This window comes from Octopus sinensis, linkage group LG8 (genome assembly GCF_006345805.1).
Source record: "Octopus sinensis linkage group LG8, ASM634580v1, whole genome shotgun sequence".
Taxonomy (NCBI): domain Eukaryota; kingdom Metazoa; phylum Mollusca; class Cephalopoda; order Octopoda; family Octopodidae; genus Octopus; species Octopus sinensis.
In genome coordinates, this window is record NC_043004.1 from 385,558 (window position 1) to 413,268 (window position 27,711).

Sequence of the window (27,711 nt, forward strand, 5' to 3'; positions counted from 1 at the left end):
CAAGTGTGTGACACGCGTGACACTTGTGAAGACCTGTTGAGGCAAGTGAAAATCAAACCAAATCAAAATAGATGAACATCAATGGAATTTGTATCTTTGTGGTTCCAAGTACCGGTTGGAACACAAGAAAAACCATCGGATCGTGGCCGTTCGCCAGCCACATCTGGCACCTGTGTCGTGGCACATAAAGACACCACGAAGGACCCGGCGACGAGACAGTCCACCTGTGCATACCTTCCTTCTTGTGACACTTTGTGAAGACCTGTTGAGGCAAGTGACACTTGTGAAGACCTGTTGAGGCAAGTGAAAATCCCAAATCAAATCAAAACAATCAAAATAGATGAAACATAAATGGAATTTGTATCTTTGTGGTACCAGTGCCGGTGGCACACAAGAAAATCATACCGAACGTGGCCGTAGCCAGTACCGCATAGACTGGCCTCCGTGTGCTTTGGGGGACGTAACAAACCACCATCCGATCGTGGCCGTCCGCCAGCCTCATCTGGCACCTGTGTCGTGGTGGGCACATAAAAAACCATCCGAGCGTGGCCGTCTGCCAGCCTCGTCTGGACCTGCCAGCCTCATCTGGCCCCTGTGTCGGTGGCACATAATAAAAACCACCTCCGAGCGTGGCCGTCTGCCAGCCTCGTCTGGCACCTGTGTCGGTGGCACATAAAAACACCATCCGAGCGTGGCCGTTCGCCAGCCTCGTCTGGCACCTGTGTCGTGGCACATAAAATCACCCACTACACTCTCGAGTGGTTGGCGTTAGGAAGGGCATCCAGCTGTAGAAACACTGCCAGATCTGACTGGCCTGGTGCAGCCTTCGGCTCCCCAGACCCCCATTGAACCGTCCAACCCATGCTAGCATGGAGAACGGACGCTAAATGATGATGATGATGATGATGATGATGATACACATATATACTCATATATACATATACACATATATACATATACACACATATATATGTACACATACATATACACATATATACATATACACATACGCACACACATATATATACCACACACATATACACACATACACATATATACCTACATATATATGTATGTATACATACATACATATACACATATTTAAGTACAAGCACATACATATGCATGCATGTTTACTCGGCTGACTGGGACATCAAGTTTTTTGCCTGTCAAGCAAGCTTGTTTTGAATGAAACATACGGCCATCTGTAACAAATTATTTTAATTGAACATAATAAATAACATTATTTTAATTAAACTCAATACATAACATTATTTGTGACATCTAACCACCATCTTGTATCCTTTCTTTTAGAATGGGGTCTAGTTCATATCTAGCCTTTATATTGTATATATATATATATATATATATATATATATTATATTATATACTTCATACCACACACAACACATTAAATATGCATATATTCAATACAGAAATGTAAGTTAAGAGCTACAAAAATATTTTTTTAATTAGTATATATATATAGATATATATATAATAAAACATGGTATATATATATATATACACACACACACACATACACACACAAACCAACAATGATACCACACTAGAAATCATATATTTCAAATTATATAAGAAAGCAAAACAAAATAGAAGTTTGTTCATAAAAATTATTTAGTTACACCATCTTACACACATTTCATTAATAATGAAACACACAAATTATATAAGGGAAACTTTTATAAGCAGATTGCACTGTCAAATCTTCAGAGATTGCTTATCTCTCATTAATAATCTTTAGTAGTCATACTGGACTGCCAACAGGGCTATATTATCAACTAACATAACAAAAGTATTGAATTAGTTAAAGAATCAGCTCATATATTCACGAAAGGAGACGGGAAGTGTTTGGAAATGATAATTCTTTTAGGTTAGTTGGTTACCAAACATGTCAATAGCTTATGGCCTCTATATCGAAACTCTACCCAAACCACTGATTTTGTCAACCAATGGCCCATCCGCTATTCTTTCAGGGATTGTGCATTTTCTTTGTTTGTGGTTCAGAAACAGTCTCTAATCTGCTTCAGACTAACATTATAGCTGCCCCCTCTATCCTTTGCCTCCCTTCATGTCTAGCCAACACAGACTAATATCAAAGAAGTCCTTGGTAACAAAGGGCCCCACCTTTTCATGGCAGAGAGATGTGGCTTTTCAGTTGCAGTGAAGGTAACCCCTTTAGAAAGTTGGTCAACTCAAACAAGCCAAACAGTGAAAAAAAGGAGCCCTAATTTCAAAGGGAAGACATGGACAGCAAAAGTCACAGCAAAACTAATCTGAGAGTAGTAACTTAAATTTGGTGCTTATTCTATTGGTACCTTTTTTTTCAAACTCCTAGATTATGGTATGTAAACAAACCAACACTAGTTACCAAGCAGTAGGAGTGGACAAACACACACACACACACACAGATATGTACATGTACATGCACACGACATCCTTACATTCACTCACAAGGCATTGGTCAGTCTGGTGCTATAGTAAACGACATTTGCCCAAAGAGCCTCACAATAGGATTGAACTTGAAACCATGTGATTGCAAAGCAGGCTTCTTAACCCCAACATCATGATATTCATTTAACCCCAACATGATTTTTATCATTTAACATTTGGGTTAAACAGGACTGTCTCCCCACTTTTCACATCAAATATACAAAGAAAACAGTGACTCTGTTATTGTAAATATAACCTGAAACCTGAAGCACACAAACACTGTCACCTCTGTAAGTTGTCATCTTCTGGAAATGAGTCAATACTGTGAAATGGTTTTCATTCTTGAAAGGCATCCAGACATGAAGAGCATGCCAAAAGAGAACTTCTTCAGTGCTTGTGCCATGTAAAAAGCATCTGGTACACTCTGTAAAGTGGTTAGTGTTAGGGAGGGCATCAAGCCATGGAAACCATGCCCAAACCTGGTGCAGCTCCTGTTAATCCATTCAACCCATGCCAGCATGGAAAATGGACATTAAATGAAGATGATGATGATGATGATGAGACATGACAAAAAAAGAGATTAAAATATTGATATTTGATGCTACATGCATTAATTTGAGACAAAAAAAATGAATATCGTGCTAATTTGTTGCATCTTGGAAGGGTCATTATGCCAGTAATAAACACATGCACTGGTTCTATTTCACTTCTTTACTTTTTGTTAGTCAATTGGTTAACTATTTAACCAATTAACTAACCAGTTGTTTGGTTAATCATTCAGTCAATTAATCAGTTAGGTTTGTTAAAGTGAGACAAACCTGAAGCAAAGCTAAAACAGTGAAGCCATGTCCCTGATGACAAACCTAGATGAATGATTGATTGATTGATGATTGACCAAATGATAAATTAATTAGTTAAATAGGTAATCAACTTATTAATGATAATAAAAGAAATGAAGTAGAACTAGTTTGTTCATTATTGACATTATGACCCTGCTGAGATACAACAAAATTTGTTTCAACACCAGAGTTCACATCAAGAATCCTACAAACCAATTACAAAAATGAAAAATTACTAGCTGACTACACTAACGAGAGCTGAAGAGTCTGTAATTAATAATGCAGTCACCAGGAAAGTGATCATTTCTCCTTCCTGCCTTAAATTGATGTTTACACTGCGTAACATCCTTCACATCAACTTGTTGTCAACTAACTCACCGCTTAAAAGAACAATGATGAGGAATTACTAATTATTGATGGAGAGTAGAGGTAAGGCCAATTCAATCCATACAAGTCTATGATCTCATTCCTTATTCCCAGGTGAATCCACTTTGGTTTATTTTTTTCTATTCTAGGCACAAGGCCCAAAATTTGGGGGAGAAGGCCAGTCGATTACATCAACCCTAGTATTCAACTGGTACTTAATTTATCGACCCCGAAAGGATGAAAGGCAAAGTTGACCTCGGCAGAATTCCACTTTGGTTTATTGGCAAGACAAAGGGTCTGAATCTCCCCAAGAACTACATTAAGGGCACACGTGTCTGTGGAGTGTTCAGCCACTTGCACGTTAATTTCACGAGCAGGCTGTTCCGTTGATCGGATCAACTGGAACCCTCGTCGTCGTAACCGACGGAGTGCCACGGTCTAAGGTACTGAGTTCTTTGTGTTTTGATCATAAAGTTAATTTGTAGGTAACAATGCTTGCAACTACACCTGTGTGTATGTATGTGTGTCTGTGTGTGTGTGTGTGTGAGAGAGAGAGAGAGAGAGAGAGAGAGACATCATAATATCACAAACAGAGAGAAAGGAAGAAAATAGAATAACATGACACTTAGGAAAAAAAGATGGTAAAAATAAAGATATGGGAGAAAGGAATGTTTGCAGAGTGGTGTAGGAAGATTGGCATTTGGTAAATGGAAGGAAAAGCGATTCCAGAAATGTCAGCCAAAGAAATAAAATTTGATAATTAAATTAAATTCCTTCTCAAGATCTAATCCAGGATTGAACACCAGAAACACGTGCGTTTCTGTTAAAGGAAAAGCGTGTACAGAGAAAATGCAAAGCAGGTTCCCTTCAGGGTTCAGTAGGAGGGATCAGCAACAGGAAAATAATACACTCTAAATTAGGACACAGCTGAAGGAAACACACAACACAAACATGAATGGCCTTGTTACTGTTGTTTAGCCCTGGGTCAACTTTGCTTGAGCAGACCTATAATCAAAGATATTCCAAATACAAATAACCTGACCATCTAGAACAGTGGTTCCCAAACCTTTTTATTTAAATGAGTTTTTAATATGCTTATCCTTATGTGTGTATAAATATATATATATATACCAAAGGAAAGAGAGATCACAGCCGTAGCTTACACCAGTGTTGCATAACTAGCCCATTTAAAAAGTACCTTTGAATCGTCGGGCAACACACCATGCTTGAGGAGACCCATTGAGTCAAGTAAATCAAAACACAAAACACATTGCTTATATTGCCAAGAAGGCTGAGGGTTTCTTGGCATCACTTACCAAGTCCTTTGTGAACTGCTCTCCGGCTATCTATCTGCGGCTTTATATAGTTATGGTGCGGCCTCACCTGGAATATGCATCACCGGTCTGGAACCCCTATCTTGCCCAGGATATTAATCGTCTGGAAACTGTTCAGCAACGTGCAACCAAGAGAATACCCTCCATCAGAAATTTGCCATATTCTGAACGCCTTATTTCCCTGGGCATCAATACATTGAAACTCCAACATCTGGCAGCTGACTTGGCAGACACCCATAAAATTATTAACCATCTTACAAACAATAAACTCTGAGCACCTTTTCAATCTCCACCTGTCTAACACCCGTGGACATGTTTACAAAGTCAGAAAACAGCACAGTTCCCATGACTTTCAGAAACATTTTTTCACGCTAAGAGTTGCTGAAGCATGGAACAAACTGCCGGCATCAGTTCTTAGTTGTTGGAGCACTGCATCCTTAAAAACTTCCATGCTTCCTGAGATTTGCCAACACTACACCTGAGATTCGCCAACACTACACCTGATTTTCTCCCCTCCATACACACGCAAGCATGTATCTGACTCATACAACGTTCACTTTCCAGACATTTGTACATTACTGCATTTGCTTTATACACACTTTTGACAAGTTGTGGGGCACCAGAGCACTGTATACAATAATTTTATTATTATTAATATTATAAAATCAAAATCAAATCAAATCACAATCAAATGGAAGTTGTAGTTGGGCCGATGCCAGTGCTGGTGGCATGCAATAAGCACCATTTGTGCCAGGGGGAGGTGAGGGAGAGAATGAGAGAAACATTAAAACGTCCGATGTCAAATCAGTCAGCATTGAATCAATGACACCAAAGAGGCAACACTAAAACAGCTGCACCAAAATGTCTTAAACCCCAGCCATACTGACACTGATTCAGCAATAAAAATTACTGTCTACTCAAAGTAGCAAATCTGTTAATCAGCTCAATACAGCAACCATAATCTTTATCTTTTGCCGTTTACTTGTTTCTGTCATTAGACTGTGGGCCATGCTGGAGCATCACACTGAACAAATCACCCCAGGAATTATTGTTTAAAACTTGGCACTTATTTTGTCAGTCTATTTTGCCAAACTAAATAACAGGGACATAAACAATCTAACACCAGTTGTCAAGCAGTGTTGGGAGACAGACACACAAACATACACATATATATGTGTGAGTAGGTATATAACATATCATCATCACTATCATCATCATCATCATCGTTTAACATCCGTTTTCAATGCTGGCATGGGTTGGACAGTTTGATTGAGGTCTGGCAAGCCAGAAGGCTGCACCAGGCTCCAGTTTGATTGGCATGGTTTTCTACAGCTGCATGCCCTTCCTAATGCCAACCACTCCAAGAGAGTAGTGAGTGTTTTTTATATGCCACCAGCACAAGAGCCAGTCAGGTGGGCCTGGTATCAATCATGTTCGGATAGCGCTTTTTACATGCCACTGGCACGGGAGCCAGTCAGGAAACCCTGGTAGTGATCACGTTCAGATGGTGCTTTTTACGTGCCACTGGCATGGGAGCCAGTCAGGGACGCTGGCATTGACCACGTTCAGATGATGCATTTCATGTGCTATCGGAACAGAAGTGTGCATGTGTGTGTACATATATATGTGTGTATATCAAGGTATTGACTAGACTATTGGATGTTGTTATACATCACTGGTCACAACGCGCTTTGCATTGTTTTGGCTTTTGAATGATGCCACATGATCAGAAGGTTAATTTGTTGCATGGGTACCCATTTACAGCTGAGTGGACTGATGCAACATGAAATTAAATGTTTTGCTCAAGAACACAACACGCAGCCAGTCTGAGAATCGAAACCACAATCTCAATGTCATAAGTGCATACCTTTAACCCATTGCCTGCAATGGGCCCCATTTGAGGATCTGCTAAAAACAGTCACACTGCCAGTTGTTCATTGTATTTGAAGTGGATTACTTATGTACATAGCATTTGCAGAGGTGTGTTTAATAATATTTAGTAGTTAAAGTTTGTAATTATAAGCTCTAGTTAATTCTGGAGAACATTTTATGTCATAAATTGCAATTTTTGAACTACAAAAATATTGACTTTTGAAAACCTTTTATTTTTATCTTTTTGCATTTCCCATCTATATCATTCATTGATATTTCATACACATTCGCATTTGATATTATAGTTTCAAAAAACACTAAGATGTTTATTATTGCAACTGAATAGAAAAGGATAAATATGCTTTTTTTCAGTGATCCCCATTTGGGACTTTTCGAAACATTTCTCATAATTTCCAAAATAATTTACATATGAAGAAAATTTAAATACTACAAATTATTTTAATTCCTAAGACACCTGGCAAAGCCCAAAAATATGAATGAAACAATTTGGCACTTAATTGGTTAACCACTAGGCCACACACACACACACACACACACACAACATAGTTTCCGTCTTTCGAGCATTGGTCAGCTCAAAGTAATAACAGAAGATGCTTATCCAAGGTGAAGTGCAGTGGAACTGAACCAGAAAACACAAAGTTACAAAGTGAGCTTCTTTAACCACACAGCCACGCCTGTGCCTATCTTGATACGGAAAATTTCCTTCGTAATTACATTTAACAGAGGAGAAATAATATTTTTAAGATCCTCCATTCAAAGAAATATTGCCATGAAATGATGATGATGAGACCTAGATAGGATATCTATCTAAGAAATATATAAATTGAGAGATTCCACAGAGCAGGGGCATCCGAAGCAGTCCACCTCCAATTTTGCTAAGTATCCACTTGAGAGGAACAAAATTCCTAAGACATCAACACAGTAAACTTATAATATTGCTTGTGTATATGTGTGTATGTATATATATATAATATATATATATATATATATGTGTGTGTATGTATGTATATTTATTCACACACATATACATACACATACATATATATTATATATATATATATATGCCCACACACATATACATACATATATATATGCTTACATACATATACATACATATATATATATATATATATATATATATATATATATATATATATGCTCACACACATATACATACATATATATATATGCCCACACACATACACATACATATATGCACACACACATACATACATGTACACATATATATATATGTATACACACACATATACATACGTGTGTGTGTGTGTATACATAAAGACATATGCAAGAGGCCATTCAAACAGGCTCCTATATAAACACAATGAACCCCCAAAGTTGCATTGAAAACAACAAAAACTCCAACTGCATGAAGCTACATTCCAGTAAAAACTTGTCCAGACACTTGAAACGGATTAAACACCATTGAAAAATACAGTCCCATGTTTACAAACAAACGCAGAGAAACTGTCTGTGAAATAACTGGTGAAGAACATACAGTGTCTGGTTTGACTCCAAACAGCATTTCGAAATAATATAGTTCTGTTTATTGGAAATAAACACAACAGGGAAGAGGCTTCATAAAATAAAATAAAAGTAGAAGAAACAGAATTTGAGAAAAAAAAATTATACATATTTAACAGGAGAGAAATATAGTGTTAAATATGTGGATGTGTTAGTATACATATATATATATCATCATCATCATCGTCGTTTAACGTCCGCTTTCCATGCTAGCATGGGTTGGACAATTTGACTGAGGGCTGGCAAGCCAGAAGGCTGCACCAGGTTCCATTCTTGATCTGGCAGAGTTTCTACAGCTGGATGCCCTTCCTAACGCCAACCACTCCGAGAGTGTAGTGAGTGCTTTTACGTACCACCAGCACAAGGGCCAGTCAGGCAGTACTGGCAACAGCCACGCTCAAATGTTTTTATACATTCCACTGGCACAAGTGCTAGTAAGGCGACGCTGGTAACGATCACACTCAAATGGTGCCCTTTTACATGCCACCGGCACGGAAGCCAGTTAGCTGCTCTAGCAACAATCACGCTTGGATGGTGCTCTTAGCACCCTACTAGCACAGGACAGAAGTTCCAGTAAGGCGATGCTGGTAACGATCAGACTCGATATATATATATATATATATATATATAAACACACATACACATATATACATACGTGTGTGTGTGTGTGTGTATGGATGTATGCATGTATGTATGTATGTATGTATAACTGGTACAGGTCTGAAAAATCAAACCTCTCATCCTAGTCCAAGTGACTACTAAATCACAATACAGGGAACCCTAACAAAGGGCTTCCCTAAGTCAGCAAATACCAAGTATAGCGGCTTACTCCTGGCTACATATATCCAAGTAACGCAGTCACCTTAATAAGAAGAGGGTATCATTAGGGCACCTGCCAGGTACAAAGATAAATTGCATTTCATCTATGTTCATTCTTTTATCTTCTATCTTGCACTTGTTTCACTCATTAGACCATGGTTATGCTGGGGCACACCCTTGAAGAATTTTTAGTCAAATGAATCGACCCCAAGACTTATTTCTTTAAAGCATGGTTCTTATTTTATCAGTCTATTTTGCTGAACCACTGGGTTAAGGGGACAAAAACACACCAAAACCGATTGTCAAGCAGTAGTAGGGGACAAACACAAACACACATAGATATATGTGCTATGCTAAAAGCACCCAGTACACACACTGCAAGGTGGTTGGCATTAGGAAGGGCATCCAGCTGTAGAAACCAAGCCTGGTGCAGCTCCCTGGCTTGCCAGCTCTGGTCAAACTATCCAAACCATGCCAGTGTGGAAAACAGATGTTAAAGGACAATGATAACATATATATATATACACACACACACACACACACACACATGAGGGCTTCTTTCAGTTTCCATCTACAAAATCCACTCACAAAGCTTTAGTCAGCCCAAAGCTATAGCAGAAGACACTTGCCCAAGATGCCACGCAATGGTACTGAACCTGAGACCGTGTGGTTGGGAAGCAAGCTATTCTAATTAATTTCAGAAACTGTCATAATCTGATCCAAAGGTCTGTTATTTTGATAATTATGTCCCATTTGCCTAATTAGCAGCTGACAATGATGCTGCTGTTCCAGGTATGATACCTTTCTGAATCCCTTGATTAAATATTCAGGTGACTAGCTCATAACCTACATTGCTAATGTTTGAAACCTCTCAGTAGCAATTCCAAATGGTGCAAGAGCCTGCTCTGTCTTAAGATTTTTAACTGGCCTCTCTAAACATGTACGTATGCATATATGTAGGCACACACACACACACACACACACACACACACATACATTATATATATATATATATATATATATATATATATATAATATTAATTAGAGACAAAACCACTATTATGCAAATCAAACAAAGAAAGACTTAATCCAATACATAAAAAATTTATATAATTAAATAAAATTAAGTTATCCACTACAATTGTTTCTTGTCACTTCTAAGGACATTCATCAGGTGGTTTTCAGACCTTGTGGAAGGAACCTGTGGAAGGAACCTGTGGAAGAGGTAAACCCAAGAAGACATGGGATGAGGTGGTGAAGCATGACCTTCGAGCATTGGGCCTCACAGAGGCAAAGACAGGAGACCGAGACCTTTGGAGATAGGCCGTAATTGAGAAGACTCAGCAACTAAAGTGAGATTTCAGCCACACATGTCTGGCCCAGTTAAAAGTACCCCTGATGTGTTATACCATATGATATGCTTGAGAAGACCTACTGAGTAAAACAAATATCATAGCTGTGACCAGTGGCCCCTGACTGGTTCCCATGCTGGTGGTACGTAAAATGCACCACCCGAACATGATTGATGCCAGGATCCTGTACCAGTGGCACGTAAAAAGCACTCACTATACTCTCGGAGTGGTTGGCATTAGGAAGGGCATTCAGCTGTAGAAATATTGCCAGATCAGATTGGAGCCTGGTGCAGCCACTGGCGCTCCAAACCTCAGTCAAACTGTCTAACCCATGCCAGCATGGAAAACACGTGAAACCATGATGATATATACAAAAGTTTAAAGATTTATAAAACAAAAAGATTAAATGAACTGGCTTTAATCACAAATCACAATAATTGTTTCTGTGTATTGGTAAAAGCTGTTAGTTGCTGAGTTTTCCATATCCATACTATTGCATCATCATCATCATCGTTTAACGTCCGTTTTCCATGCTGGCATGGGTTGGACTGAGGTCTGGAGAGGCAGCGGTAGCACCAAGCTCCAATCTGATCTGGCAATGTTTCTACAGCAGGATGCCCTTCCTAACACTAACCACTCCGAGAGCGCAGTGGGTGCTTTTTACGTGCCATAAGCACAGGAGCCAGTCAGGCGGACCTAGCATCGACCACGTTTGGATGGTGATTTTTACATGCCACCAGCACGCAAGCCAGTGTGGGGGCACTGGCATCAGCCACATTCAGGTGGTGCTTTTTACATGCCACCGGTATGAGAGCCAGTCAGGCAAGCCAAGCATCGACCACATTCAAGTGGTGCTTTTTACATGCCACTAGCACGGGAGTCAGCAAGAACTCTGGTCCCAGCTACGATTTTGGTTTACTTGACTCAACAGCTCTTCTCAAGCATGTCATATCACCCAACACATCAGGGTATTCTTAACAGGGCCAGACATGCGTGGCAGCGATGCCAGTACCCCTGAAATATTATAAAATAATTACAAATAAACATGATCCAGCATATATGTAGAGGTATGTGTGTGTGTGTGCATATATATACTTATACATACATACATACATACATTATATATATATATATATATATATATATATATATATATATATATATATATATAAATATATATACACACACACTCACACACATACTTACAGGCAGAGACAAAGGGTGACAGAGAGATAGACAGAAAGAGAGATAAATAATGTAATGAGAATAAAAAAGAACTTGGTAAATTAACTTAGAAACATTACCACATAAATCATACTAAATGGACAATAAATATCTACACTTATGAAGCATGTCTAAGGATGTTTTGAGTTGTCCATTCATACATACATACATATATATATGATATATATATACATACACAGACACAGACTCACACTCATATATATATATATACACACACACACACAGATATATACATACACAGACACAAAGACTCACACTCATATATATACACACACACACACATACTCTTTAACTAGTTTCAGCTTGACAGCTGTGACCATGCTGGGGCACCACCGTTACACACATACACACACACACGCACACACACACACACTCACATATATATATACATAAGAAACATCAGTTTTGTTTAGCTGTTGGTGGGGGTGAGCAGCAGCAGCAAATTCACAAAGCAGACAGATCTGTATAAAGTTTCAACCATTCCTGCAATTGGTAGCAGAACCTATTGCAAAACCATCTGTGACCTGCTCAGATGATGAAGGCTGCCAACGTACAAGACAAGTGTGGGACTAATTAAAGTCAGCGATAGATGTGTGTGTGTGTGTGCATGCGTGTGTGTGTACGTATAATGTGTGCATATATATTAGTCGGAGTTTTAACAGAGATTTCTTAACATCACAGCTAAATGGCAACTACACATTAGATTATCATTAAAGATAGGTGAGTGTGTGTGTGTGAGAGAATGTGTGTGTGTGTGTGTGTGTGCATGTGTACGTATATGTAAACATATGTATATTTGAGTATTTATATCTATACGTAGATTACACACAAACACACATGTATATACATATGTATATTTGTGTATCTCTCTCCCTCTCTCTCTCTCTTTTATATATATATATACATATATATATATATATATATATATATATATATATTGGCACATAAAAAACACCATTTGAGCATGGCCATTGCCAGTACCGCCTGACTGGCTCTCGTGCCGGTGGCATGTAAAAGCACCCACTCAGGAGGTGGGGATCCTTATAGCCATTTGATGTCTAAAAATTTCTATTCTACTTTTATGATTAAATATTATTAGGAATTGTATAACAAAAATGATATTATATTTTGTACACTGTGGAAATATAACTAGTTTATTGCACATAAATCTTAAATGGTCCCTAATTGAGAAGCATTGATGTGGGCAAGAAAAACTTTAATTTGCATTAAGAATAAAGTATATAATCTGACTGAGAACAGCTGGGTTTATTCATAGCTTTACAAATCTAAACAACTACCAGACCATTTAAGTGTTATTGGTTTTCTTTTTAGAGTCTCCAAAGCTTGGAAGTCACAGCTAGAAAAAGATGATCCATGTTTGATAAACAAGTGTCACTAAAACAGACACCATTGACCAGTGATGTTGTTGTTATTATTCTTTGACAGATTGTAATATGACTGTTGAATTAATTAGGCCAAATAGAAGTCATTGCCCTCGTTTAACTATTTTAGTCTTGCATGAAACATTTCTGTCCGAGTGAAAAAAAAAAAAAGAAGGGCACTCATCGGTTTCATTCGGAGTGTCATTGATTAACACGCTATCACTCATCTGTCAAAACAGAGAATACTTCGCCAGATTTGATATTGCTTTGAAGAGGATTCCGTCTAAAGCTCTTCCCTCTTGTGTCTTTCATATCTCAATTTCTTGTTTAACAGTTAGGAAAATGAAATAATAGTACTGGGCCCAATAAGCGTTGGCACCTTGGGCACAGTGAGGAGAGAATTTAAAAATTGGTGGGGAAAGATGAGCATAAAAATTGAAATAGAGTAGATCCGGAAAACAACATTATTTGGCAGTGCAAGGAGTTTCCACAAAGTCCTCGAGACTTGAAAAGAACACACCACCTTAGTCAACGAGAAGGGAACAGTGGGTGCATGACACACCCAGCAACATGATGAACACATTAGATATAATAATAATAATAATAATAATAATAATAATAATAATAATTAATAATAATAATAATAATAATAATAAGACTCATCCGCTATAACTTCTTAAACCCCGGAAAAAACATTACTGAAGAAACATAGTGCCATGAAATTGTCAAAATGAACGAAAAACTGGTACTCCTCCGTCCCAGACTGGTCAACAGAAGAGGGCCAATCTTTCTTCATGACAATGCTTGACCACACGTTTCACTAATGACGCTCCAAAAGTTGATGGAACTTGGCTATGAGTTCCTTTCAAGTGTTGGGCCTCACAGAGGTAATGACCAAAACCTTTGGCATTACGTTGTGCTTGAGAAGACCCATCAAGTCAAGCAAAATCGCAGTCGCGGCAGATACTGGTGTCATGCAAATGGCACCCATGCTGGTGGCACATAAAAGCACCCATTACACTCACGGAGTGGTTGACATTAGGAAAGGCCTTAGAAAACCATGCCAAATCAGACTGGAATCTGGTGCAGCCTTCCAGCTTGCCAGCCCTGGTCAAACTGTCCAACCCATGCTAGCATGGACAATGGATGTTAAATGATGATGATGATGATGACAACGACAATCAACAGAGTTTTTCAGCATATTACTGGTTATTTATTTTACAGATGGATGTATGGTAATAGCAAGCTGAATGTAACTTCATTGTGAAAATGAGAGATGAAATGAAATAGATTTGTCTTTCTACTTCCTGAGACAGCTTCATAATATCAACAGGAACTGAAGACAATAACAGCTAACATTGGTGGGGTGCTGTGATTGGCTGAAATGAACCCATGTACCTTATTAATATTAATGTCACAGACCCCCAACAGTAAAGAACTGTCCGCAAGTCGTAGCACTCAGAGGGCCAGTTACCCAGTTCTCACAGCATAACAAATGACTGAGATCACAACATTCTCCCCTGGATGGGACACCAGTCACTCACAGGGTTACTCGCTTACAGCTGAATGGACTGGAGTAATGTGAAATGAAGTGTGTTGCTCAAGAAAAACAACACACTGCCTGGTCTGGAAATTGAAACCATGATCTTGTGGTTGTGAGCACAATGCCCTAACCAGCAGACCATGTGTCTTCCCCATGAACAAAAGTCAATAGTTAAACCCAAGTGGAATTTAAACTGATGATGTAGAGCAATGAAACCCAATACTTTAAGACATTTAGCCCAGAGTTCTACCATTTCTGCCAAGTCAATAAATGAAATTATTTCAAGGAAATAACAAATAACTCCTCTCACACACACACACAAATTGGAATGTTCTTTGACCATATACTACTTTGAAATAACTGCAACAAAAGAGTATTTGTAAACACTAAAAATAGTAATAACAGAGAATGATTTAGTTGCAGGAAGATGCAATAATACGAGAAACTGTTGATAAAACAAGTTCTTGGGTTTCCAAACTTGCAGCGTGTAGAAAGTGTTTGGCGCTATGGATAAAGTTGACAATACCAGCAGCCAAGTATTCAATAAGAGGGCATCTGTCAGACAGTAACACCATGACAGTGTAAGAAGAGATGAAACCTCGTTCAAACTAGAATAAACATCTCTTGCTCTTTATAGCCCACAAAGTAGACAAACAGAGTAATTGATAGTTTATAAATGCCCTTAATAGCCGGGAGAATATTGGTTATCACTTGCACAAAAGATCTGTGTTTACATAAAGAAATAGAAATTAAAAACAAAAGGAAAAAAATGAAAAAGAAAACAGCTTAGCTGAAAATATGAAAACATTCTTTACCACATGTAAAGAATGTGAAAAACCAACCTAAATATAGCAATATTTTATTAAAAAAAAAAGCAAAATGAGCTAAAATCTATATACTTTAATATATTTCCAGACACTAAGCTTTCTTGTTTTTTTCTTAAAACCATTTGGAATTCATAACATGCAACAGCTGAGCATTCCTTAGGAATAATTATCTGCTATAAACCACAAATCATTTCTGTGAATGAAGCAGGCTCTTGGAAAGGTAGCAGACAGCATGGTGATGAAATGACTGGCACTCCATCGGTTATGACGACAAAAGTTCCAGTTGATCCAGTCAACGGAACAGCCTGCTCGGGAAATTAACAGCAAGTGGTTGAGCACTCCACAGACACATGTACCCTGTAGTTCTCAGGGAGATTCAGCATTACACTGAACGTGAATTACAACAGGTACAACTCATTTTTGCCAGCTGTGTGGACTAGAACAACATGAAATGAAGTGTCTTGCTCAAGAACACAACACGCCACTGGGAACTGAACTCCTGACTTTCTAATTGTGAGACAAACACCCTAACCACTGAACCATGCCCTTCATTCATAAACGAGGTATTTCTAATTACTCAACAGAAGTTGTTAGCCAAGACCAGGGGTCACCAAACGTTTTTCACAGTGGGCCATATAACTGAGGGAATGAGAAGCACCAGGTTGCATAACCATTTTGCTCAATACAATACAATCAATACACAAAAGAAATAAAGACAACCAACATATCTATTTACCAAAAGGTTGTCAAAGAAGGTGACGTTAGCAATAAGATAGTTATATCACACCCAGTGTGCACAAATCCGAATCTCACAAACTAAGCAACAAAAAGGGGTTAGTGAGATTCATGAAACTGGTGTATAGCTTTTGAAGATCTCATCAATATTTGCTTTGGAATTGCTGCATCCAACCAAGAGAAATGCTTTCAAATGTTTATTAGTCAACCTCGTTCAATGTGTTGACTTCACCGCCTGATTGGCCCTCGTGCTGGTGGCACGTAAAAAGCACCCACTATACTCTCAGAGAGGTTGGTGTTAGGAAGGGCATCCAGCTGTAGAAACATTGCCAGATCGGATTGGAGCCTGGTACAGCCTCCTGGCTTGCCAGCCATCAGTCAAACCGTCCAACCCATGCCAGCATGGAATGCGGACGCTAAACGACGATAATGATGAGGAGGATGTTTGCTCACAGACATAAGTTGTTGCAAACACTGATGCCATACCAGAGGCAAATGCAGGTACTTACACAAAAGGTACAGAGCAGCAGCAGGCCAGATGAACTGACCTCGTGGGCCAGAAACAGCTGTAAGACTATATCTTTCTTTTGTTTTGTCATGCAAAGTACCTGGTGGCCCTGTCAGTGATGCGCCATGCAAAAAACACTCTGTAATGTGGTTAGCATTAGGAAGGGCATTCTGCCTATAGAAACCATGCTAAAACAGACACTGCAGCTTGGTACTGCTCCCGACCTTGTCAGTTCCTTTCAAACTGTCCAACCCATACCAGCAGGGAAAACTTGACATTAAATGATAATACAGATGATGGTGATGATGATGATGATGATGATAATGGGGGAGGGGTACATTGTTACACTGGAATATCTGTAACTAATAACGCCTTGGTCCCCCCAAATATTATAAATGAATAAAATAAAGAAAAAGTACAGATGTATGTTTTTTGGGGGGTGTTTATTCCATTTACGGCACTTCACCTTCAACCATTCACTACCTCCAAAGAACCAAAGGCAAAAGTTAGCAAACCACTCACCATCACATGACCACCACCTCCAAACAAAGCAGGGCAAAAATGAAATAGTGTTAAAACCTTTCAGCGTCTGGCTGCCAACTCTGTCGTTTCTGTGTCGACTCACTTCACTTCCCCCAAGCCATCTCTCCAATATTGTAAACATCATCATTTAGATCCATACGTAATTATAAACAGTGAAATACTAACACAATATTTATGCAGAAACAGTTTATATTTAGGAGTCAGTGACATGGAGGACCAGGTCAACGTTCCATAAAACAATTTTCAAGTCTGGTTTGCAGGTTTTTTTTTTTCCAGTATTTTATTATCTTTACAGTTTACTTGCTTCAGTCACTGGACTGTGGCCATGCTGGGGCACTGCTCCAAGGGTTTAGTCAAACAAATCGACACCCCTGCCTGCCCCGCCCATATTCATATTTTTAAAATCTGGTACTTTATCGGTCTCTTTTGCCAAAGAGCTAAGTTATGGTGAGGTAAACAAACCAACACCAATTGTCAAAGGGTGGCATTAAACAATCACGAAGACATGTATGCATTATATATTATTTCTTTATTGGCCACAAGGGGCTAAACATGGAGGGGACAAACAAGGACAGACAAACGGATTAAGCCAATTACATCGACTCTGGTACGTAACTGGTACTTATTTAATCGACCCTGAAAGGATGAAAGGCAAAGTTGACCACGGCAGAATTTGAACTCAGAATGTAATGACAAAAGAAATACCACTAAGCATTTCACCCGGCGTGCTAACAATTCTGCCAGCTCGCCGCCCTCATATATATATACACACACATATATATTATCATCATTTAATGTCTGTTTTCCATGCTGGCAGGAGCTGGACGATTTGACATGATCTAGAAAGTCAGAAGATTGCTGGCAAGCTTCACTGTCATCTCTTTCATGGTTTCTACAACTGGCTGCCCTTCCTAAAGCCAATCACTTTACAGATAAACAAACACACACAGACAGAGGCTTCTTTCAGTTTCCATCTACCCAATCCACTCACAAAGCTTTGTTCAGCTTAAGGCTATAGTAAAAGACACTTGCCCAAGGTGCCACACAGTGGGACTGAACCCAGGGCCCTGTGAATGAGGAGCAAACTTCTTACCACACAGCCACTCCAGGACAAAGAGCAACTGACCTCTGGTAGGACCAAAATGATATTTTTTTCTATAATTATTTTTACATAATGCTGGTTACCCAGTGCCCATAGTATTTAAGTGACCAAGATCACAAGACAATGGGAGGCTGGTCCATTGCAGGATTCATAGCTGGAAATTTTAAGGGAAGGGGACATACCAATTATACCAGCCCCAGTATTTGATCATTATTATCATCGTCATTGTTTAACGTCTGCTTTCTGTTTATAGCGAGGAATTTTCTCTCGGACAAAATGCAGTGAATGATAATGTAAATAGTGTACATAATTCCTCATCTCTTAAATATAGAACTGTACAAAATATATTATTTACTAACCTCAAACTCTCTAGGTTCAAACATGTTTTGTAGAATGACAGTTTTTTCGCGTTTGAATCTCATACCACGCAGTGGTTCTGGGCGCCAGTCAAACAACCTAGAAAAAAAAACGATAGATATTTTTTTTAAAAACAATCAATTAAATGTGCAATCAATATGTGAAAATATATGAAAAAAATGCAATGCCAGGTTGCTTCACAATGTTACTGATAATGTGTAACCTAGTATAACCTGTTACGTGGTTAGGTTAGCTGTGACAAAACCAGCAACCTCACCAAGCTTGCTTGGTGAGGAGGGCAATTTTGGATTTTGGAAAAATACAACAATACCTATTCAATAAAAAGAGAAGGAGAGAAGGGACAAGATTCTGAGTTCAATTCGTAGTGGTGGTGGCAGCGGTGGTGGTGATGATGATGATGAGGATGATGATGGGCTGGTGTCAGCACCGCTTTGACTGGCATCCGTGCCGGTGGCACATAAAAAGCAGCAACCGATCGTGGCCGTTGCCAGCCTCCTCTGACATTCATGGCTTTCTCTAGGCCCTTAGCAGTTTTATTAAAGTAAAATAATTTTAACCTTTTAATATTTAAACTGACACTACCTGGACCGTATATTCTACTAGTTTTATGTTCAAACTGACCAGATCCAACCTCTCACACCTAACCTACAATGTCATTCTAAAAATAAACAATCACATGAAAGTATGATATAACACATGATTAATTCAAAACAATGTGAGTAAAGAAGCATTATATTTGACAGAGGAATCTGAATGCTAAAGGGTTAACCAACAATTAAGGCTTACTAGTAATTTTGTCAGGCTTTGGCCATAGAGTGGCCAAGTTCCTTTTGAACCTTGGGCCTCACAGAGGCAATGACCAAGACCTTTGGCATTATGTCAAACCAAGCAAAATCACAGGCGTGACAGACACCGGAGTCATGCAAATGGCACCTGTGCCGGTGGTACGTAAAAGCAACCATTACCCTCTCAGGGTGGCTGGTATTAGGAAGGGCATCCAGTCGTAGATAACCATACCAAATCAGCTCTAACCAAAACGTCCAACCCATGCCAGCATGGACAATGGACGTTAAATGATGATGATGATTGTCGTGTTTATTTTTCTTGAACCTGAGGACTCATAAGACCAGTTACCCAGAGCCCATGGTATGTAAGCGACTGAGATCTTTGGGTTAAAATCAATCATAACATCATCATCATCATCATCAACAGCAACAACAACAATGAACAGGAAATAGGAAAGACTAGGCCTTTTCTCACGCCTGACAGCAATGCAAGAAGGATTATTCATTCTTGAAAGAAGCCTTTTCTTTTAACTTTAACTTGTTTCAGTCATTGGACTACGACCATGCTGGGGCACAGCCTTGAAAAGTTTTTAGCTGAGTGAATTGATCCTAGCACTTTTCTTTAAGTCTGGTACTTATTCTAAGTTACAGGGACATAAACAAACCAACACTGGTTGTCAAGCAGTGTAGGGGGAACACACACACACACACATGATGGGCTTCTTTCAGTTTCCATATACCAAATTCACTCACAAGGCTTTTGGTCAACCCAAGGCTATAGTAGAAGACATTTGCACAAGGTACCATGCAGTGGGACTGAACCCAGAACCATGTGGTCAGGAAGCAAACTTCTTACCACACAGCTACACCTGTGCTTATATGTTAGTAAAGAAAATTATAAAAATTCCAAGTGTAGTTGTGTAGAGATGAAGTTTGCTTCACAACCACCTGGTTTCAGATTTGGTTCCACTGTGTGACATTTTGAGCAAGTGGTTTCCAGTATAGTCCGAAGCCAACCAAAGCCTCAAGAGTAGATTTGGTACATGGAAACTGAAATGAGCCCTTCGTATTTATGTGTACGTTGCGTATGGTGTGTGAGTGGTGTGTTTGTATTTCCTTATCTTGCCATTGCCTGATAGTTGTAAACGAGTATCACTGTTATAGAAGCAGTGTCGTTCATTTACAATAATATGTGAAAACATGTCCGACCATGGGGAAATATTGATTTCAAATTTTGGTACAAGACTAGCAGTTTTAAGGGAGGAGATAAGTCAATTGCATCAACCCTAGTATTTAACTGGTACTTATTTTATCAACCCCCAAATGTATCAAAGACAAAGTCAACCTTGGTGGAATTTGAACTCAGAATGTAAAGATGGTCGAAATGCCACTAAGCATTTTGCCTAGTGTGCTAATGATTCAGCCAGATCACCACCATGGGGAAATATTAACATTTATAGCAACAGGTGAGGGTAGGTGTCAGGAAGGGCACCCAGCTGTAGAAAATCTGCGTCAACAAACTCTGTCCAAGCCATGCAAGTTTTGGAAAAGCGAATGCTAAAAAACTATTTCATTCATTAACTTTTTTGTTACATAAAAACTAATTAAGGTAAATTAATTAAGTTAAAATATGAGACTTACTTTTCTTGTTTCTCTTTGAATTTCTTTTTTTCTTTGTTCGTTAACTTTCGTTTTTTTTTCGATGGATCGAATTTACCTTTCATTTCAAATTTTGCCATCTCTACTTTGATCTTTTTCCCTCGTACATCATAACCATCCAAGATCTGCAGCGCTAGGCTTACAGACTCCGGCTGAAATAGAAAAAAATTCAAGATTAAACAATTCATATTGATGAATCCATGTTAAGGTAATTCTCGACTCCGTCGGTCACGAATGACCATGGGTGCACCTAAGAGGTTACCCTCTGGGGTACAAGTCTGGGTAGAAAGTCACCTTGCTAGTGAACACACGACCTAGGGTTGTTTTTATGGAAGACCAGCAGTCGACCATACATACCACTCCGAGAGTGTAGTGTCAAATCATACAACCCTTGCCAGCATGAAAGGTGAATGTTAAACAACAATGATGATGATGATGATGATATTGGTGCCACGTAAGAAGCAGCCATGCTGGTGCTATGTAAAAAGCATCCAGTATACTCCATAAAGTGATTGAGATTAGGACAAACATCCAGCCATAGAAACTATACCAAACCAGACAATTGGAGCTTGGTTCAGCTCTCCAGCCTTGCCAGCCCCTGTCAAACCATCCAACCTTTGCCAGCATGGAAAACAAATGTTAAAGAATGATGATAATGATACACATATGTCCTTATGTTTATCTCCTCTCACGCACTAACCACTTGATAACTGATGTTGGTTTGTTTACATTCCCCCATAACTTAGCAGCTCAGCAAAAGAGACTGATAGAATAAATACCAGGCTTCAAAATAACATACATACTGGAGTGTTATGGATGAGGGCAGCTGTGTGCAGAAGTGTTGCACTCTACCGGAGGAGGCGGGAACCTGTGGAAGAGGTAGACCCAGGAAGACATGGGACGAGGTAGCAAAGCACAATCTTCAAATGTTGGGCCTCAATGACAAGCAACTGAGACCATTAGAGATATATGCTGTCCTTGAGAAGGCCCATCAAGCAAAGTGAGATCATAGTTATGGCCGATGCCAGTCTCAAGTAACTGGCCCTTTAAAAGCACCCGTCAATCATTGGGCGATATGCTGTTCTTGTCAAGACCCTGTCAAACTGAGTGAAATCGTAGTTGTGGTCGATGCCAGTGTTTTCTGACTGGCAGGTAAAAAACACCGTTTGAGCATGGGGCCTCATGGAGGCAGTGACAGGTGACCAAGACCCTTGGCGATATACGGTACTTGTGAAGACCTGTCATGCCAAGTGAGACCATAGCCATAGCCAACACTAGTGTCAGGTCATTGCCATCCAAGCTAGTGGTATATAAAAAAAACACCCACTACATTCTCAGAGTGGTTGGCGTTAGGAAGGGCATCAGCCATAGAAACCTTGCCAAATTAGATCAGGACCTGATGCAGCTCCCTGGCTTACCAGTTTTCAGTTGAACCATCCAACCCATGCCAGCAGGGAAAGCAGACATTAAATGATGATGATGATGATGATGAGTTGCTTCATCTGACTAAAAATTCTTGACAGCTGTGCTCCATCATGGCTGAGGTCCAATGACTGAAACAAATGAAAAATAAAAGAGAAATTATTCACCTTGATATAACAACATAGTCCGTCCCCTTTCGGTTGACCATTATCGTCTTTATAGAGTTTGATTTTTGCTGCCCTCTTCATTGGGTCATGCATGATAAGACCACACTTTTTCATTATTGACAGAAATTCGTCATCTGTGATGTCAAGTGGAAGCCCGGACACATAAACATTCAGATTGTGTTTATCATCAACATGAAACCAACCTGAAAAAAAACACAAAAAAATAACTAAAATGAGAAAAAGCTTAGAAAAACTGGATTTTTTTTTAATAAAGATTGTTACATTTGGAGATTCAAAAACTACCAGTGTCATGCAAATGGCTCCCGTGCCGGTGGTACATAAAAGCACCCATTACACTCTCAGAGTGGTTGGCATTAGGAAGGGCATCTGGAGTCTGGCACAGCTTTCCAGTGTGCTAGCCCAGTCAAACCGTCCAACCCATGCCAGCATGGACAATGGTTGATGATGATATATATGTGCATGTGTGTGTGTGTGTGTGTGTGTGTGTGTATAGAGTGAGAGAGAGAGAGAGAGAGAGAGAACATAAGAGGTTTAGTTCATTTGTGATTTAACCCAAGTGGCTGAGTTAGCATATCCATGCAGTGGTTATTCTATCATCAGAGACAAGGTATGAATATTTTAGATAGGAAAAATTTATAGTTTACAAGGGATAAAATTCACAGTTTATAAGGAATAAAATATAAGAATAAAAAGTAGAAGTAGTTAGAATAGTAATTAGTATTTCGGTCGATAACTGATGAAGAATTAGGGTCCTTCTGTGTTTGTCCTATGTGTACGTTTTTTAGCATTTAATGCATTTTCCATTTATTATAAAAAAAAATATATATATATATATACATATATATATATATAAGAACTACAGAAAAGTAATCGAGTGACAAATCAAAAGGCAACGTTAGACAAGAATAAGGGAGATAATCGGTTTAAGCCGTCAGGACGCCAATACAAGGGAGATAATTCTATGACTAAGTTAACGATGTCATAAGAATCTGTTGGACCTTTCAAAGTATATTTTTGAATTTCTTTAAAATAAAAAATCATAGAGAATTCTCTAAAGAATTCTTTTTGTTTTAGCATGTATGTAAAGTATTGGGTTAAAAGAAAGTCGAAGGTTGCCCCCAAAAATTCTAGAAATTCTTATTCTCTCAGCAATATTTTGTTTTACAAACAATAAAAAAAAATAAGTACATCATACAAGTTATTATCAAGACAACTACAATGCAGTTTATTCCTGTTTCAAGACACAGTCTTAAGTTCAGTCAATTGGTAAACATTAACAATTAAAATGCATTCACAGCAACTCTAGGCGAATACAATGGCTGGTACCAAAGTACAGACAGAAAGATATTCAAGTTATGCATACAATTATTTGAACCTTACCGAGTATATCACTAGTCATCGGGCTAATCCAGAAATGCACATTCTATTAAAAACATGGTCCATAATATACTTCGGAACACATGAGGAGTCGGTTCCAAGAGAGGTGAATCATAGGTAAATAAATAACTAACGGTGGATTGCTGTCAATTCCTTACAGCTGTTCTCAACAAATTTTTTAATTGATTAATGGGTACATTACATCGTTATAAAAAACCATTTTCTTCAAATGAATACACAAACCACAATATTAGGACGTGCAACCAAGAGAATACCCTCCATCAGGCATTTGCCATATTCTGAATTCCTTACTTCCCTGGGCATGGATACATTGAAACTCCGACGTCTGGCAGCTGACTTGGCAGACACCCATAAAATTATTAACCATCTTACAAACAATAACTCCAAGCACCTTTTCAAACTCCACTTGTCTAACACCCTTGGACATATTTATAAACTCAGAAAACAGCACAGCTCCCATGACTTTCGGAAACATTTTTTTCACGATAAGAGTTGCTAAAGTATGGAACAAATTGCTGGCATCAGTTGTTAGTTGTTGGAGCACTGCATCCTTCAAAACTTCCATGCTTCCTGTGATTTGCCAACACTACACCTGATTTTCTCCCCTCCATACACATGCAAGCATGTATCTGACTCATACACTGTTTACTTTCCAGACATTTGTACACTACTACATATGCTTTATATGCACTTCTGACAAGTTGTGGTGCGCCTGAGCACCGTATACAATAATTTCATGATTATTATTATTATTATAATGTTGTAGAGCCACCTGGAGATGATGTCTCCTGGGGCTAAATTACAGCAACATTCGTCCTAAACCAGGACTGCTATGTTATGTTGGCAAATAATCTTTACTCCAAAGTACTGTTGCCGAATATCTCTCGTGAGATTTACAAATAGTAATTTTTCACATTTAAAAATATTTTAAAATCTTTTTAAAAATTCATGGCAAGCACACATTTCGTGAGTCCACAACCTTCACTGGTTGCAGAAGGTTATGGAATCACAAATTATGCACTTGCTGTGGATTTTTAAATATTTTTAACTCTTCCCAATACTGTGGTTCGTGGACTCATCTAAAGAAAATGGTTTTTTATGATGTAATTAATCAATTAAAACATTCGTTGGAAACAGCTGTAATAAATTGACACCTATCCATTGTTTGTTATTTATATAATTATATATATATGCATGTGTCTTTGTGATCGTCTTACCACCACCATCACTGGTTGACAACCAACGTTAGTTTGTTTATGTCACTGTGGCTTAGAAAATCAGCAACAATAAATGACGAGAGTAAGTATCAGACTTTAAAAATAAATATTGGAGTCAATTTGTTTTAATCTTTTCTATTTTATCTGCAACTGTGGAAATTTCGAAGTTTAGTGAAAATCTTTATATTTGCTGTATTGATGTAATTTTCCATGCTGAAAATATATCACTTTTTCCAGAGAAAGATAGTATCCGTCAAATGTACATGATGATGATGTTCTACAAAAAGATGAGAAGGTCACAACTGGGCAAGCTTTTGGTCATAAGTCTGCTTAATCAGGACTCACCTGAAGCTAACAACAGTCTCAAAATGTCAGCATTTCCCTGATTCACCTTAAAGTTTGGAAGGTTCTCCACAAAGTGCTTCCATAAGTGTTAGAAAGTGTCAATAAAAGGTACCCACTACACTCTTGGGGTGGGTGGCGTTAGGAAGTCATCCAACCGTAGGAACTAAACCAAATTCAGACTGGAACCTGGTGTAGCTCTCCAGCTTACCAGTTCCACTCAAGCCATCTAACCCATGCCAGCATGAAAAGCATATGTTAATGATGATGGACATACAACAGTTTAACATAATAGCAATTATGTGTTACTATCTTATTTGTTTAATCTAAAATATAAAAATAGTCTTGAAAGGATTATTTCTCTTAGATTTCATCAATTCTGGCTCGTGCATTTCTGCCACTACTTTGCCTAACAACATAAAAACATGCATATACCAAGCATTATTATAATATTACATATAATTAAGGTGGCGAGCTGGCAGAAACGTTAGCACGCCGGGCGAAATGCTTAGCGGCGTTTCGTCTGTCTTTATGTTCTCAGTTCAAATTTCGTTGAGGTCAATTTTGTCTTTCATCCTTTCGGGGTTGATAAATTAAGTACCAGTTGTGTACTGAGGACTGATCTCATCAACTAGCCCCCTTCCCAAAAATTTCGGGCCTTCTGCCTAGAATAGAAAAGGATTTCTTCTCTTCAAGGCAGCAAGCTGGCAGAAATGCTTAGTGGCTTTTCATCTGTCTTTACGTTCTGAGTTCAAATTCAGCCGAGGTTGACTTTGCCTTTCATCCTTTCAGGGTCAATAAATTAAGTACTAGTTGCCTACTAGGGTCAATCTAATCGACTGGCCTCCCCTCCCCAAAAATTTCAGGCTTTGTGCCCAAAGTAGAAAAGAATATTGGATATAATTAAAATTCCTTACCTGGATCTTCTGATTTTTGCGCTGGTTTATACTTGCCACTAGTGTCACTGGGTTTGTTCTGTTCATTGCTATCAGAGTCTGGTTTGGGAGGGTCTTGGTTATATTCAATATCAGCAGTACTATTGTCTGTAACATTCGCAGCATCAGCAACACCATAATTCATCTGATACTGAGCAATGAAATCCTCATCAATCTGAAATGAGAGTCACGCATTCATGTAAGCATGCTTGATTACCAAATTTTAGAGAAGGATGGCAAAACAACTTATTACTGCAGTGGTGTATATTTGTCTTTTGTCTTGTACGTGTTAAGCCATTTACCATTTAACCCTTTAGCATTCAAACCGGCCACATCTGGCCAAAATATTTAACCTGTTTTATATTGAAACTGACCAGATCTCGCCTCTCACCTCAGCCCTACCATGTCGTTCTAAAACTAAAAAATTACATCAATGAAATTTCTAAACAAGATAATGCATGATTAATTCAAACCATCCCACTGCTGCCATGTGATTTTTTTGGCGTTAGGAAGGGCATCCAGCTGTAGAAACACTGCCAGATCTGACTGGTCTGGTGCAGCCTTCGAGCTTGCCAGACCCCAGTTGAACCGTCCAACCCATGCTAGCATGGAAAGCGGACGTTAAACGATGATGATGATGATTTTAAATAAACAAACATCACATTTGACAGAATAATCTGAACACTAAAGGGTTAAAGTGCCATATCCGGTCTGAATATCCTACTTGTTTTATGGTCAAACCAGCTAGATCTGACCTCTCGCACATACCCTTCAATGTCATTTTGGAAATAAACTACTGAATCAAACATTTCAAGGTTATGAGATAATGCTTGATTAATTCAAGGCAATCTTATAAAATTTCCAGTTTGTTCCTCCGTTACTTAGCCAGTCTGTAACACCTAC

The 27,711-nt window shown here is 38.7% G+C and overlaps 1 protein-coding gene across 2 annotated transcripts in view; it reads right to left on the bottom strand.

Moving 5' to 3' along the window:
• The window catches only part of LOC115215024 (HIV Tat-specific factor 1 homolog), a 153,525-nt gene that overhangs the window by 33,852 nt on the left and 91,962 nt on the right, over positions 1-27,711 (bottom strand). For both annotated transcript variants that reach the window (XM_036505202.1, XM_029784151.2), the window contains exons 3-6: positions 26,791-26,983; positions 22,896-23,098; positions 21,289-21,458; positions 18,844-18,940 (exon numbers count right to left, since the gene is read on the bottom strand). In XM_036505202.1, the coding sequence (XP_036361095.1) occupies positions 18,844-18,940; positions 21,289-21,458; positions 22,896-23,098; positions 26,791-26,983 (663 nt within the window). The remainder of the gene's footprint in view (positions 1-18,843; positions 18,941-21,288; positions 21,459-22,895; positions 23,099-26,790; positions 26,984-27,711) is intronic.